This window comes from Coenobita brevimanus, chromosome 70 (assembly GCF_032717465.1).
Source record: "Coenobita brevimanus isolate Jiangsu-jjx chromosome 70, ASM3271746v2, whole genome shotgun sequence".
NCBI classification, from domain to species: domain Eukaryota; kingdom Metazoa; phylum Arthropoda; class Malacostraca; order Decapoda; family Coenobitidae; genus Coenobita; species Coenobita brevimanus.
The window spans coordinates 32,509,906-32,523,127 of record NC_137023.1 but is presented as its reverse complement, the minus strand read 5'-3'; the positions used below and the strand labels follow the sequence as shown (position 1 = coordinate 32,523,127).

Genomic DNA, 13,222 nt, shown 5'->3' with positions numbered 1-13,222 from the left:
CAGTTTCAAACAGTCCCCCCCCCTGCCCCCCCCCTCAGGTGCACCACTGGGTTGTTCATTCACTGAAAGCAGTGATGAGAAATAGGGAGGTGAGTATGGAAGAAGTCACAGCATGATAGTATTGTGATCCCAACCCTGACGTATGGAAACGAGGCATGGACCTTGCTAGAGGGGAACAAGTCAAGAGTGAGAGCAGTGGAAATGAGTTACTTAAGAGAAGCATGTGGAGTGACATGGAGGGATAGACTAATGAATGAAGATGTGAAGGAACGTTGTAGGGTGGATGCAGATGTGGTTGAGAAAATTAGGAGAAATATACTGAGGTCATTTGGACATGTGGAGAGAATGGAGAATGAAAGACTGACTATGAGGGTGTATGTAGGTGAAGTGAAGGGAGAGAGAGGGAGGGGAAGACCGATGATGAGGTGGAGGGATGCAGTTGAGAAGCATATGAGGAAGGGGAGAGTGAGCTGGGAGGAGGGCAGTCAAATGGTGGGTGACAGAGCGACTTAGAGATAGATAATTATCATAATACAAAGATCTTGTTAACACAATATATAAAATCATTTAGACAACTGTTTATTCCCAAGTGAAGTTTGTCAATGATACTACAAGACGAAAGTTTTGTTGTGTTCTGTGTGGCAGAGTGCTAGAATTTCGATCAAAGAAAGTACAGTATGGTGTACACAGCAGAGTACAGTAATGATGCAAAGTTCATTTTAATCATGTTTTTTTTCAGTTTTTTGATGTTTTGATTGTTCATTTTGGGTGCGATTGTACAGTATTCTCTAATAATGTCTTCATCACCACCACCATCATTATCACCACCACCAACATGAAATGCATTTCTGTACATAAGATTACAGTGTACTTCACAGTACATACAGTATTTCAATATTAAGAAAGTCTTTTAGCTCATATTTGACAATTTATAGTGTTTACACTGTGCATTATACAGTACATGTACTGCCGGATGAAAGAAAATGGGTCTCCCGGCTGGGAGGACTTTGATATTATCCCCATCGTCAACATGAAACTGCTTGTATATAAAATTACAGTGCACTTAACAGTACATTACAGTATCTTATTTTCAAGAATGGCTGTTGGCTGTTTTTTGACATTTTAAAGCATTTTATAGGGGTTGGACGGTGGATAAGTAATACAGGGTTGAGGGGTTAGGGGCCCCTAGGAGGGGACTTTTGCATAACCCAGCTTTTTGACAGTATATGTCAGGCCTTTGGCTCTAATACACCAGATAATCGGGAGTTTACTGTAATGATCATGATCATGGTATTGATGAAGATGATGATTATAATCATAATGCGAATAAAAAACAAACATCCATCACCTTACCTTTCTAGTTTGAGCTGCGCCTTTCTTCTTGTCTCTGTTGATCTGCTTTCTACTTTTAATAAAAATTTCAAACTCTCCTTTCTTCAGAGGTTTCTCCCACTCTGTACCATTTACTGAAAGACTTTTTAATCCTTTCTGTTCACTGGTGTCTGAAAAGTTAATCACCAGCTTTTTTTCGGCTAAAACTGCTGGTGCACCTGCAATTTGTGTCTTCTGGGAGTGCTTTCCAGATGTATTGCTAGGTGTCACTGATATATTAACTGGCCGAGACGTTATATTTTTGCATTTTTTCTGTAACTGTTTTTCTGCTGGTATATGCACAGCTTCCCTGTCAAGTGAATAATATTCTGGAACTAAATTTAATTCCTTGTTTTTGCTCTGAGATGAACTGATTTCCTTTGATGCAACTTCAAGTTTTTTGTGTTTATCCCAAGATGAATTAACTTTATCTGATGAAATTACATTAACGTTCTTACTCTGGGATACTTTTACTCCTTGACCACCTTCTTTCACAGATTTGTGTTCTGTTGTCCTGTTCTCATCAAAGCAGATACTGTGTTCTGTGTGAGGAATATGAATATCAGACACAATGAAGGAGCAACTCTTTTTCTTCTTCCTTGGTAATTCAACTGATTCATTATTACTCCTTTTCTTTCCAGTTTTCAGGGACTCTACTGAGAATCCAGCACTGGTATATATATTTTTTGTCTTCATATTTCTTTTCAGCATGGCTGATATGTCAAATCCATTAACTCCATTTGCAATTTTCTTGTCTGCTTTTTTGTCTGCAATGGAAGCATTAGGGATCCCAGTAACAGATCTGACACACTGAAGCATATTCTCTACACCCTGAACTTGCTTAATTGCCTGCATTTCTTGCTGTTTGTCCATTTTCTTCTTCTCTGCTCGTCCTTCGAGTTTCCTATTCTTCTTTGCGGCTTTCTGTTTCTGTTTCCTCTTTTTCATTGCAGTAAATTTTTTTAATCTCTGTACCTCTTTTTTTGTCGGTCCCAAGTCCACCCCACTATCGTCATCACTGGTTTCAATCTTCCGACCTTCTTTGACTTTTTCCTCGAATTTCTGCAACCAGAAGTTAAAGTTGTATTAATGTCATTTATCTTCCCAATAAATAAAACGTTTTTAAGAACTCCTTTTCCAAGAGCCTGTATACATATATATAGTTCACATTAAGAGGAAAAGTTGGGTCACTAAACTGTACAGTATATCATATCATACTGTATCATTTATAAAAGCTCCAAAATGTTTCCATGTGTCAGCCTTGGTCACCTAATAGCGACGTATGCAACATGTTGGAGCCTTTATAAATGAAATAACACAATACAATATACAATTTACTGGCCCATCTCCTTTTCCTCTGAATGTGAACTATATATGTATACAGGCACTTGAAAAATGATTTATCTAGTGAGAATATGAAAATTAATTTAATGAAGAATATGTATATGTCAGTGATAGTAGCTTTTTTTCCAATATCTACAAACAACATAAACTAATATAATGCAAACAGAAGAATTCTGTTGGAAGGCAATTAGGATTATTGTTGTTGTGGTTATCTCTACCAAGGCAGAAATGCTTTTTACTTGGACTGATAGGCCATCTGTCAGTCTGTGTCAGCACCATCATGGAAAAACTTTCGGACAGACTTACACTACATCTGAAATAACAACTGAAGACCATCTGAGTAACAAGCACTTAAATCTGGGGATAAAGGTCAAAGGTCATGGTCAAAAGGAAGGATGGTGATGTCTTGGCAGAGGAATGTGCTCTCTGAATGAGCTTGTCGTTCTTTTTCTTGTGGTTGTTATTGGTGTTGTGACCCTAGATTCATTAGGATATGAACCCAATGGACTGAAAGAATCGAACTGCTTCAATCAGACACTCTGAGAGATTTCTGTTGAGGTTATGGAGGAGGTTTACTTGTGTTGTGGTGAAGTGAATGCATCGCATTGTGAAGTACTGCATCACAAAAATGACACACTGATCTGTTTGTGAGTTGAATGTTGCTTTAGTACTGAAAAAAAGAGACTTGTGAGGACCATACATATCATAGTCTGGCTGTGAATGTGTGTTTCTCTAGTAAGAGCAGTAACTGGGACAAACACATTGTATATGATGGGAACCCACAAAACAATACTGCTTTGCCAGAGGTTTTAGATAGCTGTGTTGGTTGTTTTTGTGTAGCACAGCCATGGGTGGAGAAGAAAGCACGGTCTTGAAGCATTCCTTGACAACATATGGAAAGCTGTTTATGTTTTATTTCTCTGTGGTAAGAGGGTGTGTAGCAGACAAGTATAAGGATGTGATGGAGCCTGTGATGAAGCAATGAACTATGTGCCTCTCTTGTTATGTGGGTTTTGAAAGTGTAAACCATGAAAAAGACTTTGAAGTTATAATAATAAATTATCTGAAACAAAGCAAACAGTGTACAGAGGCTGCTTATTTAAAAAAAAAAAAAAAAAAAAAAAAAAAAAAAAAAAGTCAATGAAGTTAGTGGACTCATACGTAGAGCATTCAAATATTAAGCCAAAAATACTATCCTCACTCCATGTAAGTCCTTAGTATGCCTGCATTTGGAGTACTGCATTCAATTCTGATCACCGTATTATAAATATACAGTCATTACTCGTTTTACGATGATTAGGTTTACGATAATTCACTACAACGATAATAGAAAAGTTCCACCCCAAAATGCGATTTACAATAAATTTCCCGCTATATCGATTGTGCCATCGGAAAGTGCCAGGCACAAGCAAGGTGACTGTCGCTTGTCTCAGGCAAGATGGCAGCCCCGGCATGCAGGCATTGTTATGGTTTAGGTCCCGCCCCCCCTTCAAAGCCCTGTCTTTTCAACTTGTTCATGTGTGTCCCCCTGTTATCGTCACCTCTCAGCCAAACACTGTACTGCAGTACTGTGGATTTGTGTGCCCAGTGGTAAGGTCAGTGCCAGTGTAAACCCCAGCGCTATGGTTGGTGCAGGGATGGGTCCCAGTGCCAAGGTTGGTGCAGGTATGGACCGGATTCCCCTCTCCCTAACCTGTTCCTGTCTGACTCAGAGCTGACCACTAGTGCCTGTAAGCACAGGCTGTTCCCCAGCCTCGGGAGGGACGACTTGGAGACGACTTGGACCAACACATGAAGGAATGAAGGTCGGTTGTCATTTATGGTTCAGTCTTGGTTAGGTGACTTTGGGAAGTTGAGTTGACGTAACCCCCCTTTTATAATAGGTTTCAATCTCCCAATTTACGATAAAATCGGTATACTATAAGGTATGACCTGACGTAACCCCATCGTAAAACGAGTAATGACTGTATGGAGAAACTTGAAACCATACAGCAAAGGGTGACAAAGATGATACCTAAATTGGGAAATAAACTACACGAGGAATGTTTAAAACCCCTGAATCTCTTTACCTTAGCTAAACGCAGGTTACAAGGAGATTTAAATCAAGTATTCAAAATATCTAAACGACACGATTATATGGCTATTGATAAATACTTCACAGATGACAGCTCAAACTATATTAGAGGTAATGGGCATAAAATATCACCAAACGATTTCAGTCACATTAAGGTATGCATTTCTTCTTTAACTGAGATGTATATACAGTATATGGAACATACTGCCCTCCAATGCAGTAAACTGTGATACAGTACTAACCTTTAAAAATCACTTGGATAAGTATTTGTCTTTGAACCCCTAGCTAAATAATAATACATTTCTGTAATATACATACAGTAATAGTGGTAGGTGGAGGCACTCACCATCCACTCACATGATGTACTGCTGCTCTCGGGTGCCTGGCCTTTCCCCTTCTCCTTCGTTCTTTCCATCCTTCCTCTTCTGTCTTTCTTTACTTCATTTTTTCCACATCCTTCTGCCTACGGGTAACTTTACACTCCCACTTCTGTCTTTCCTTCATTCTTTCCTCTTCTTTCTGCCTATGGATGACTCTACACTGAGTGACAAGCCAAATGGTTTCCTGTACACCAGGAAACCATTTACTACGCTGGGTGGTAACAATATAACCAAATTATTGCGCCTGGTGGTTTAGTGGGTAATTACAGCATTCCAATAGGATTGAGCCGGTGAAGGTTTACATTCAAGGGGTGGTTGGGGTTTATTGCTCACGTAATGCCACTCAGGGATGAGTAAGGCTGGTCACTCTCTTCTTAAATGTGTGGACCAACTTGCCTAGCCCCGGGCTTCTACGCTCCTCATGGGACAACGTAGGATTGGATGATGAATGGATGGATAGTAATCCCTCCATTATCTGTACAGTCCGTATCTGTTCATTAGGCCTTGGTGACATTTAGAGGTGTATGGTATGTAGGAGGACTGCTGGGCCTTGATAGCAGGCTGTGAAGCCTATGCCCAGAGTCGGGGGGGAAAAAAAAAAAAAAAAAAAAAAAAAAAAAAAATTATAACCATAACCAGATTTATTTGTCCGTAACCATTCATAAAAGCTCTGGCTTTGGTGGCCGGCCGACTGGCCGACAAAGTAAAAAAAAAAAAATTTCTTTCAGTGGTTCCCCGTTGTATAAAGGCAAGGGTGATAAGTATGAATGTACTAGCTTTAGGGGTATAAGTCTGTTGAGTGTTGTAGGTAAGGTGTATGGTAGAGTGTTAATTATGAGAGTTAGAGAGGGTACAGAGGGAGTGATTGGTGATGAGCAGTGTGGCTTTAGGAGAGGGAGGGGATGCGTTGATCAGGTGTTTGCTGTGAGACAAGTGTGTGAAAAGCATTTAGCGAAAGGCAAGGATGTGTTTTGGGCATTTATGGATTTAGAGAAAGCATATGATAGCATTGATAGGGAGGCTTTGTGGACTGTTTTAAGATTGTATGGACTTGATGGTAGGTTACTAAAAGGGGTGAAAAGTTTTTATGTAAATAGTAGCGCGTGTGTAAGAGTGGGAAATGCTGTGAGTGATTGGTTTCCCGTGAGAGTGGGGGTGCGACAGGGATGTGTGATGTCGCCTTGGTTGTTTAATATTTACATGGATGGTGTTGTAAGGAAGGTGAATGCAGGAGTTTTAGGTGGAGGTCTGAGTCTGGTGAATGTTGATGGTGGAGAGTGGAATCTGAAGCAGCTGCTGTTTGCAGATGATACTGCACTGGTGACTGATTCAGAGGAGAGATTGAGACAGTTGGTAGAGGAGTTTGGAAGGGTGTGTGAAAGGAGGAAATTGAAAGTAAATGAGAATAAGAGTAAAGTGATGAAGTGTACGAGGTTGATAGATGGTAGGGGGATGAATATAGTTTTGAATGGTGAGTTGCTTGAGGAAGTAGATTGTTTTAAATATCTAGGGTCACATGTTGCTGTGGATGGAAGAATAGATGCAGATGTGAAGTTTAGAATAAATGAAGTAGGAAAGGTGCTGGGAGGAATGAAAAAAGTGTTTAAATGTTGTTCGCTTAGAATGAATGTAAAGAGAAGGCTGTATGAGGGTGTTGTGGTACCGACTGCATTATATGGGGCTGAAACATGGAATATGGGTGTAGCAGAGAGGAAAAGTTTGAATGTAATGGAGATGAGGTGTCTGAGGAGTATGTGTGGAGTGACACGTCTGGATCGGGTGCGAAATGATGAAGTGCGAAGGAGAACTGGAGTTGTTCGGGAGATGGCTGGTAGAGTTGAGCAGAGGGTGTTGCGATGGTTTGGGCATATGGAGAGAATGGATAATGAGCAATTGGTGAAAAAGATAACTAGATCTGATGTGAGAGGTGTAAGGCTGAGAGGAAGACCACGAATAGGATGGATGGACAGTGTGAAGAGAGCACTGGATGCGAGAGGGATGTCTGTTGAGCAAGGAAGAGTGGCTCTGCTTGACAGAAATAAATGGAGAGAAATTGTGAATGAATAAGTGATGACGCAGCCCTGAGGGGATATTCTCCCGCATTTGGTCTGATCAGCTAGTCAGGTCAGGTGCGAGTAAGGGGATGGGTTTGTTATGATGTGGCAGGGGTAAACCAGTTCTGCTGACGGGCCCTGCTGCGGATGTCACTGATTGCATTGCGCAGTTAACCCTTGTGCGGTGTGGATCTGTCCGTTCTCCCCTTTGGGGCTAAGATGCGAATGAATGTGTTTGAATGGATGAGTAAATGGGGAGTGTGTCGTCCTGTCTCGGCTACCTCCCTTTCCTTGGGGGAAGCAGCCTAGGTATATAGATAGATAGAGGTTCTCCGTCTTCTCTGTCCATGCGCAGGTAATACCCCCTAACCCACAAGGTGAGCATGAATGGCTGTATGGATCCCTAACATATGGTTGAAATCGCCCAGCCATCCCGATCAACGGAAACATGGGGGAGGCGATGGCTCAATCGGTAGAGAGGTGGCCTGCAGTCCTACCGGACCCAGGTTCAAATCTCTGCTGGGGCAGGGAACAGTTTAAGGATTTGAATTTCTTAAAAGAAGACTTTACTGATCTACCAGTAGACCGGTTGACATGTTGTAAAAATACCCCCGCTAATACCAATACACCAGTCCTGTATGAGACAGCCCTAGCATGTATTCAATTTGGATGGTGGCTGTTAGCGCCGAAGTGGTGACATGTAGAGGTGTATGGTATGTAGGAAGGACTACTGGGCCTTGAGTGCAGGCTGTGAAACCTATGCCCAGAGTCGGTCACATAAAAAAAAAAAAAAAAAAAATACTGGCCATGCACTAGGAAAACAGACGTAAACCACAAGGTGATTGAGAATGGCTGTACAGGTTCTTACCAAATGATGAAAGTTTCCTGGCCTGCTGGATCAATGGAACATACCGCCCTAGAAGTAACACCAGCAGAGCAAAAGTGCCTCTCTGTCTCCTCTCCAAACAGTAAAAGTCCAGTGGGATCTCTTGCTTCTTCCCCTCAACAGTCTTCCCTCCATTCCTCCCCATGCTTACAGCTGGCCAGTTTTCCTCCCTCCCTCTCCCTCAGTCCTCCCCCACCTTTGTGTCATGTATCATCCCTGTGTGAGTTTGACAGTTTTCTGCTATTTATTCAAATACTATTGGTCATATCGAAATTCTGAGGCAAAAGCTCATGAAATTCTGCATCTAGACATATGCTTAGCTCTTGCATGGTAAGGGGCAAAATTTTGCACTAGGGTGTTGGGAAGTTATCTGAAGGTATTTTTTACTCTCCAACAAGTTTAGTCTCAGTGCTTTGATGTACTTTTACTTATCATTTTGTGTGTTTTTATTAGCTTATCTTATGGTATAAACATCAGCGAAGATGACAGTATACAATGTATACCAATATAACCAATTTTCGGGGGGCACGTTGAAATTGAATGAAATTTTTTTCTTTGTGAACGGAGTCAGCCATCACTCTTACTGTCTGAGAAACTTTTAGAATTCCTGAAAGGATTAAAAATACTGCAACTGTCGTCTTTTCTTTTCTTTTTTTTGTGGACTTTTGTTGTTTCGGCATTGCTTGCTTAGTGTCTAGCATTATGGTGCATATTCCCACGTGTTATGATGTCTAAATACAGCTGAAAGACTGGAGAACACTGCCAAAATTAGGAAGGGTACTGTACGTTACAGGTAGGATATTTGTGGATTTTTGTTGTTTAGGCATTGTTTTCTTAGTGCCTAGCATTACTGGATATTCCCATGTGTCTGGATGTCTAAATACTGCTGGAAGACCATAGAACACTGCCAAAATTAGAAGGGGTACTGTAACTACTGGTAAGGTTTTGCATACAGTAATTTTTTTTTTAAAAGGCATTGTTTTCTAAGTGTTTAGGATTATGTTGTATTTTCCAATGTGTGTTTTTATGTCTAAGAAGAGCTGAAAGACCGCAGACCACTGCCAAAATTAGGAGGGGTACTGTATATAATTACAGTAATCACTCCAATATCCGGATCAATAGAGCCATCGGTAGGTTCGGATATTGGTTTTGTCCGGATATTGGGCCCCAGCTTATGGACTTGTACTTACGGACCCTAACACAGAGAAACACCTATACAACTCCCTCCGGACATGCATAGCACCTATTTAACACCCAAATCACACCAATAAGGCACATAAATGACTGAAATAAATGCAATAGACACATAAAATGTGGGTTTAGAAGTATGTTCATACATTAATAAACATTCTGGTACTTATGGACTCTAACCGAACCTAACCTAACCGAACCTAACCGAACTCTGAAAAACACATTCCTACTGCACATGCATGAGGTAAGTTTAGTATGGAAAGAAGTACAGTATGACACTTTCTGGTAAGTATAGTATGGGAAAAAATACAATATGAAACATTCTGGTAAATATAGTATGGAAAATAGTACAACATGAAACATTTTGGCTACTTACAGCAAGTCCCTGGCCACCTCGATGAATAACCGCCTCCTCTCGGACTCTGACAGTAAGAACGATTTCCTGAAGCACTTGCACTACACTCTTCCTGAAGTCTTGCACTGAACTTAGTCACTAACACACAGAAGTCCGTTCTTTTCACAGTGTTCACTTTAGTCCAAATAATGTTCCATTAAATTTAAGTGTTGCACATTAACTTTTCCCAAGTTTTATTAAGATTCCAAATCCAAAACAAATAAGGTTAGTTACCTTAAATTTCTTATCTAAATAGACTATTCTCCCAACTTGAAAACCTTAACACAACACACCGTTTTTTTCACTGCACAACACTCAAAATTCCCGTGTGGTCTAGTGGAGAAGTTCTTGCTGTTTATTCACTGTCAGAGCCCGAGAGTATCACTGGCAGGCGTCCAAGGGGTGCATCGGTGGGTAGTTGTGATGGCGTACCGACTACAGAAGACTCTGAAGACAGCCGCAAACTCACGTCGAGCGGTGACTCCACTGTAGCTGATGTGCTGGGCTGTGGCTCGGAGCATGAGGGCCTGTCTTGGGGAGGCAACGGAGTGGAACCAGGGCTTGGCACAGCGGGGGTCACGGGCCTTAAAAAACTGTCAATCGTTGACTGACGCAAGGACCGACGATTCTGGCGATTGATGATGCGCTGCCGGAAAGCACGCACTTCCTCCACGAGTCCCAAGGGCCCCATCTCCCTGTCGCAGTCCGGGTGTTCCAGGTAGTCTAGGACGAACTCTAGATGTTCCCGGAGTGCGCTCAGCTTGGGGATGGCTGGAGTAGTGTCCTGCTGGGCGGAGTCTGCATCATCATCGCCTTCGTCGTCGGAATCTTCAAGTTCGGGACTGACACCAGCAACCGAAGACGCGATCTCGATATCAGACAACGTCTGATACCCAGGATCGCCCTCGTCGTCCGTCCAACCACTCACGAACATCGTCCACATCAACATCGTCGCCGTGCGTACGAGCCGTGCATGGAAGTCATCCACGTCAAACCCTAGGAAATCGTACTCCACATCTGTTCCGAGAAGCAGACGAGACCAACCATTTTCAAGAGTTTTCACAGGGACTTCCTTCCATGCACTAGCCCAGTTGTACAGCGCAGACTTGATGTTGTAGCGGCGAAGGTTTTCCAAAGTCCGCTTGCCTCGAGTGTCACGTCCTTCCCTGCGCTCGTCCTCGTCCTCGAGAACCACCATCACCTCGTCCAGGAACTTCCGACGGTACAGGCGCTTTGTTGCCACGATCACTCCTTGGTCCATTGGTTGAATGAGAGCAGTCGTATTAGGTGGCAGAAACATGCACCTAATACGGCCATTCTCAGCAACCAAGTCCTTGTCGCACGGGTGGGCAGGTGCATTGTCGAGGAGAAGGAGAGCCTTTACCTGGTCGCGAGGAATTCCCAGTGTCTTCGTCTGGTAATGTATGACCTCCTTGACGAAGTGATGGTGAAACCAGTCTTTGAAAATCACAGCTGTGAACCATGCTTTCAAAGAATGGTACCATACGACAGGAAGGACATCCATCACCCCACGAAGGCACCGAGGCTGCTTTGCACGGCCAACAATAACGGGCTTAAGCCGGTGCATGCCGTTAGCATTGGCACAACACAAAGCAGATATCCGTTCCTTAGAAAGCTTGCGGCCAGGTACACACTTCTCCGTCTCATCGGCGAGAGTGTTCGTTGGCACCCGAGCGATAGAATAGGCCAGTTTCGTCAGCGTTATAGACTTGACCGAGAGTGAGGCCCTCCCTGTCGATCAAGCCTTTCACCTTGTGCCGAAACTCGTCCACTCCATCCTCGTTAGCGTCAATGCTTCGCCATGTGCTTTACGGTTAGTAAGGCCATGTCGCAACTTGAACGCGAAGAGCCAACCCTTGGATGCCTTGAAGTCTAGGGCGTCGTGAAGCCTTGCAAACTTCTCAGCAGCAGCCTTCAGCTCCGTTCCACGTACCATCACACCAGCTGCACGTTGCTGTCGATGCAAATCAACGTGGAGCGGTCGATCTCTGCATACTTGGGAGTAAACATAACCTTCCTCTCCACGTTGCGTTTGCTTCTCGACGAGAAGTCAGCCGTGTACTGCATGAGCTTGTCTCGGGAACACTTGATATCAAACAAAGTCGACCGGGCCAGGTTGAACTCGCTGGAGAATGCGAGAGGAAGACCAACCCGCATCAACCTTCTCCAATATCTCCCGTTTCTTCTCCAGAGTCAACACCACTCTCTTCCTTTTCTCAGGAGGCGGGGCCATCATCACACACACTAAGAGTAGGGCAGAGAGCAGCAGGAGGCCTTGCAGCAAGTACGGCACCACCACAAAAGCGAGCACGTGGGCAGCCATGACGAAGAGCGTAGGTCTTGTCGCGGTGAGAGACAGGCGGGAAGTGGGGAGGATGCAGCGGCGCTCTATCGGACGTCGGAGGAATGACGAACCAAAACAATGCTCTCACGCGGCGCGCGCAGCAAGTTCAAATTACGGACGGCAAAAAATCGATTTTTTTTTCCAATTTTTTTGGATTTTCGGACCATTTTGGGAATGTTTGATCCCAGGACGATAAGGTTCGGTTAGTGGGGATGTTCGGTTATTGGGCGTCCGGATATTAGAGGGATTACTGTACTGTATGCAAACGGCCATACCACGTTGAGTACACCGCTTCCCGTCCGATCAGCGAAGTTAAGCAACGTTGGGTCTGGTTAGTACTTGGATGGGTGACCGCCTGGGAACACCAGATGCTGTTGGCATCCCTACGTGTCAAGTGGGGTTGGTGGAGGATTAGTGCTTCTCCCTGTAAAACAATTAACTCAAAGCCCTTGGCCACCCCATTTGGGATACATGGCGTCTGGCAATGAATGAAAAATGAAACTGTATATACTGGTAGAGTTTTGCATTTTTTTTTTTTTTCAATGTTTTCTTAGTGTTTAGGATTATACTGCATATTGCAATGTGTGCTTTGCTGTCTAAAAACAGCCAAAAGACCTCAGAACACTGCCAAAATTAGGACAGGTACTGCACATATAGGTTGGGTATGGGTACAGTAGAGGATATTGCTCTGTATCCGTTCATGCCTTTGGCTCTATTATGACGGATAATTGAGGGATTACCGTATTTTTTTTTTCTTTTTTCCAGATCCTGGATGACACAACCTGCAGAACAACATCGACGAATAGTGCTGACTTACTGTTACTTTCCTTTTTGAGTTGACGGTGTACAATAAGAATTTTTTCCCTACTTTCCTATGAAATTTCCATGATAGCTTTTCTATGCTGCATAGAAAGCTCGTTTCGTTCTTCACTTCATTTTTAAAGGCTCCAATATGTTCGCATGCATCGGCCTTTGTCACCTAATGGTGGCTCTCCATGCTGCTCAATCTATGGTGGCTTCCCTATTCAATCTCTTATCCCTGAGGTCACACTCAATGACCTCGTCCCAAGCCTTTTTCGGTCTACCTCTCGCTACCCTACCCCTAACGTTAACATGCACCCAATTATCATCCCCTATCCTCTCCACATGCCCAAACCATCTCA

General features: G+C 43.2%; 1 protein-coding gene and 1 non-coding gene across 2 annotated transcripts in view; one reads left to right on the top strand and one right to left on the bottom strand.

Annotated features, from left to right (window-relative positions):
* Nnp-1 (Ribosomal RNA processing protein 1 homolog Nnp-1) overlaps positions 1-13,222 on the bottom strand; it is a 235,996-nt gene that overhangs the window by 42,039 nt on the left and 180,735 nt on the right. The window contains exon 8 of the mRNA XM_080277637.1: positions 1,354-2,433. Within this exon, the coding sequence (XP_080133763.1) occupies positions 1,354-2,433 (1,080 nt within the window). The remainder of the gene's footprint in view (positions 1-1,353; positions 2,434-13,222) is intronic.
* Positions 12,321-12,439, top strand: LOC145406511 (5S ribosomal RNA). Its single transcript, XR_013898537.1, has one exon. It is a non-coding gene; the product is annotated as a 5S ribosomal RNA (ribosomal RNA).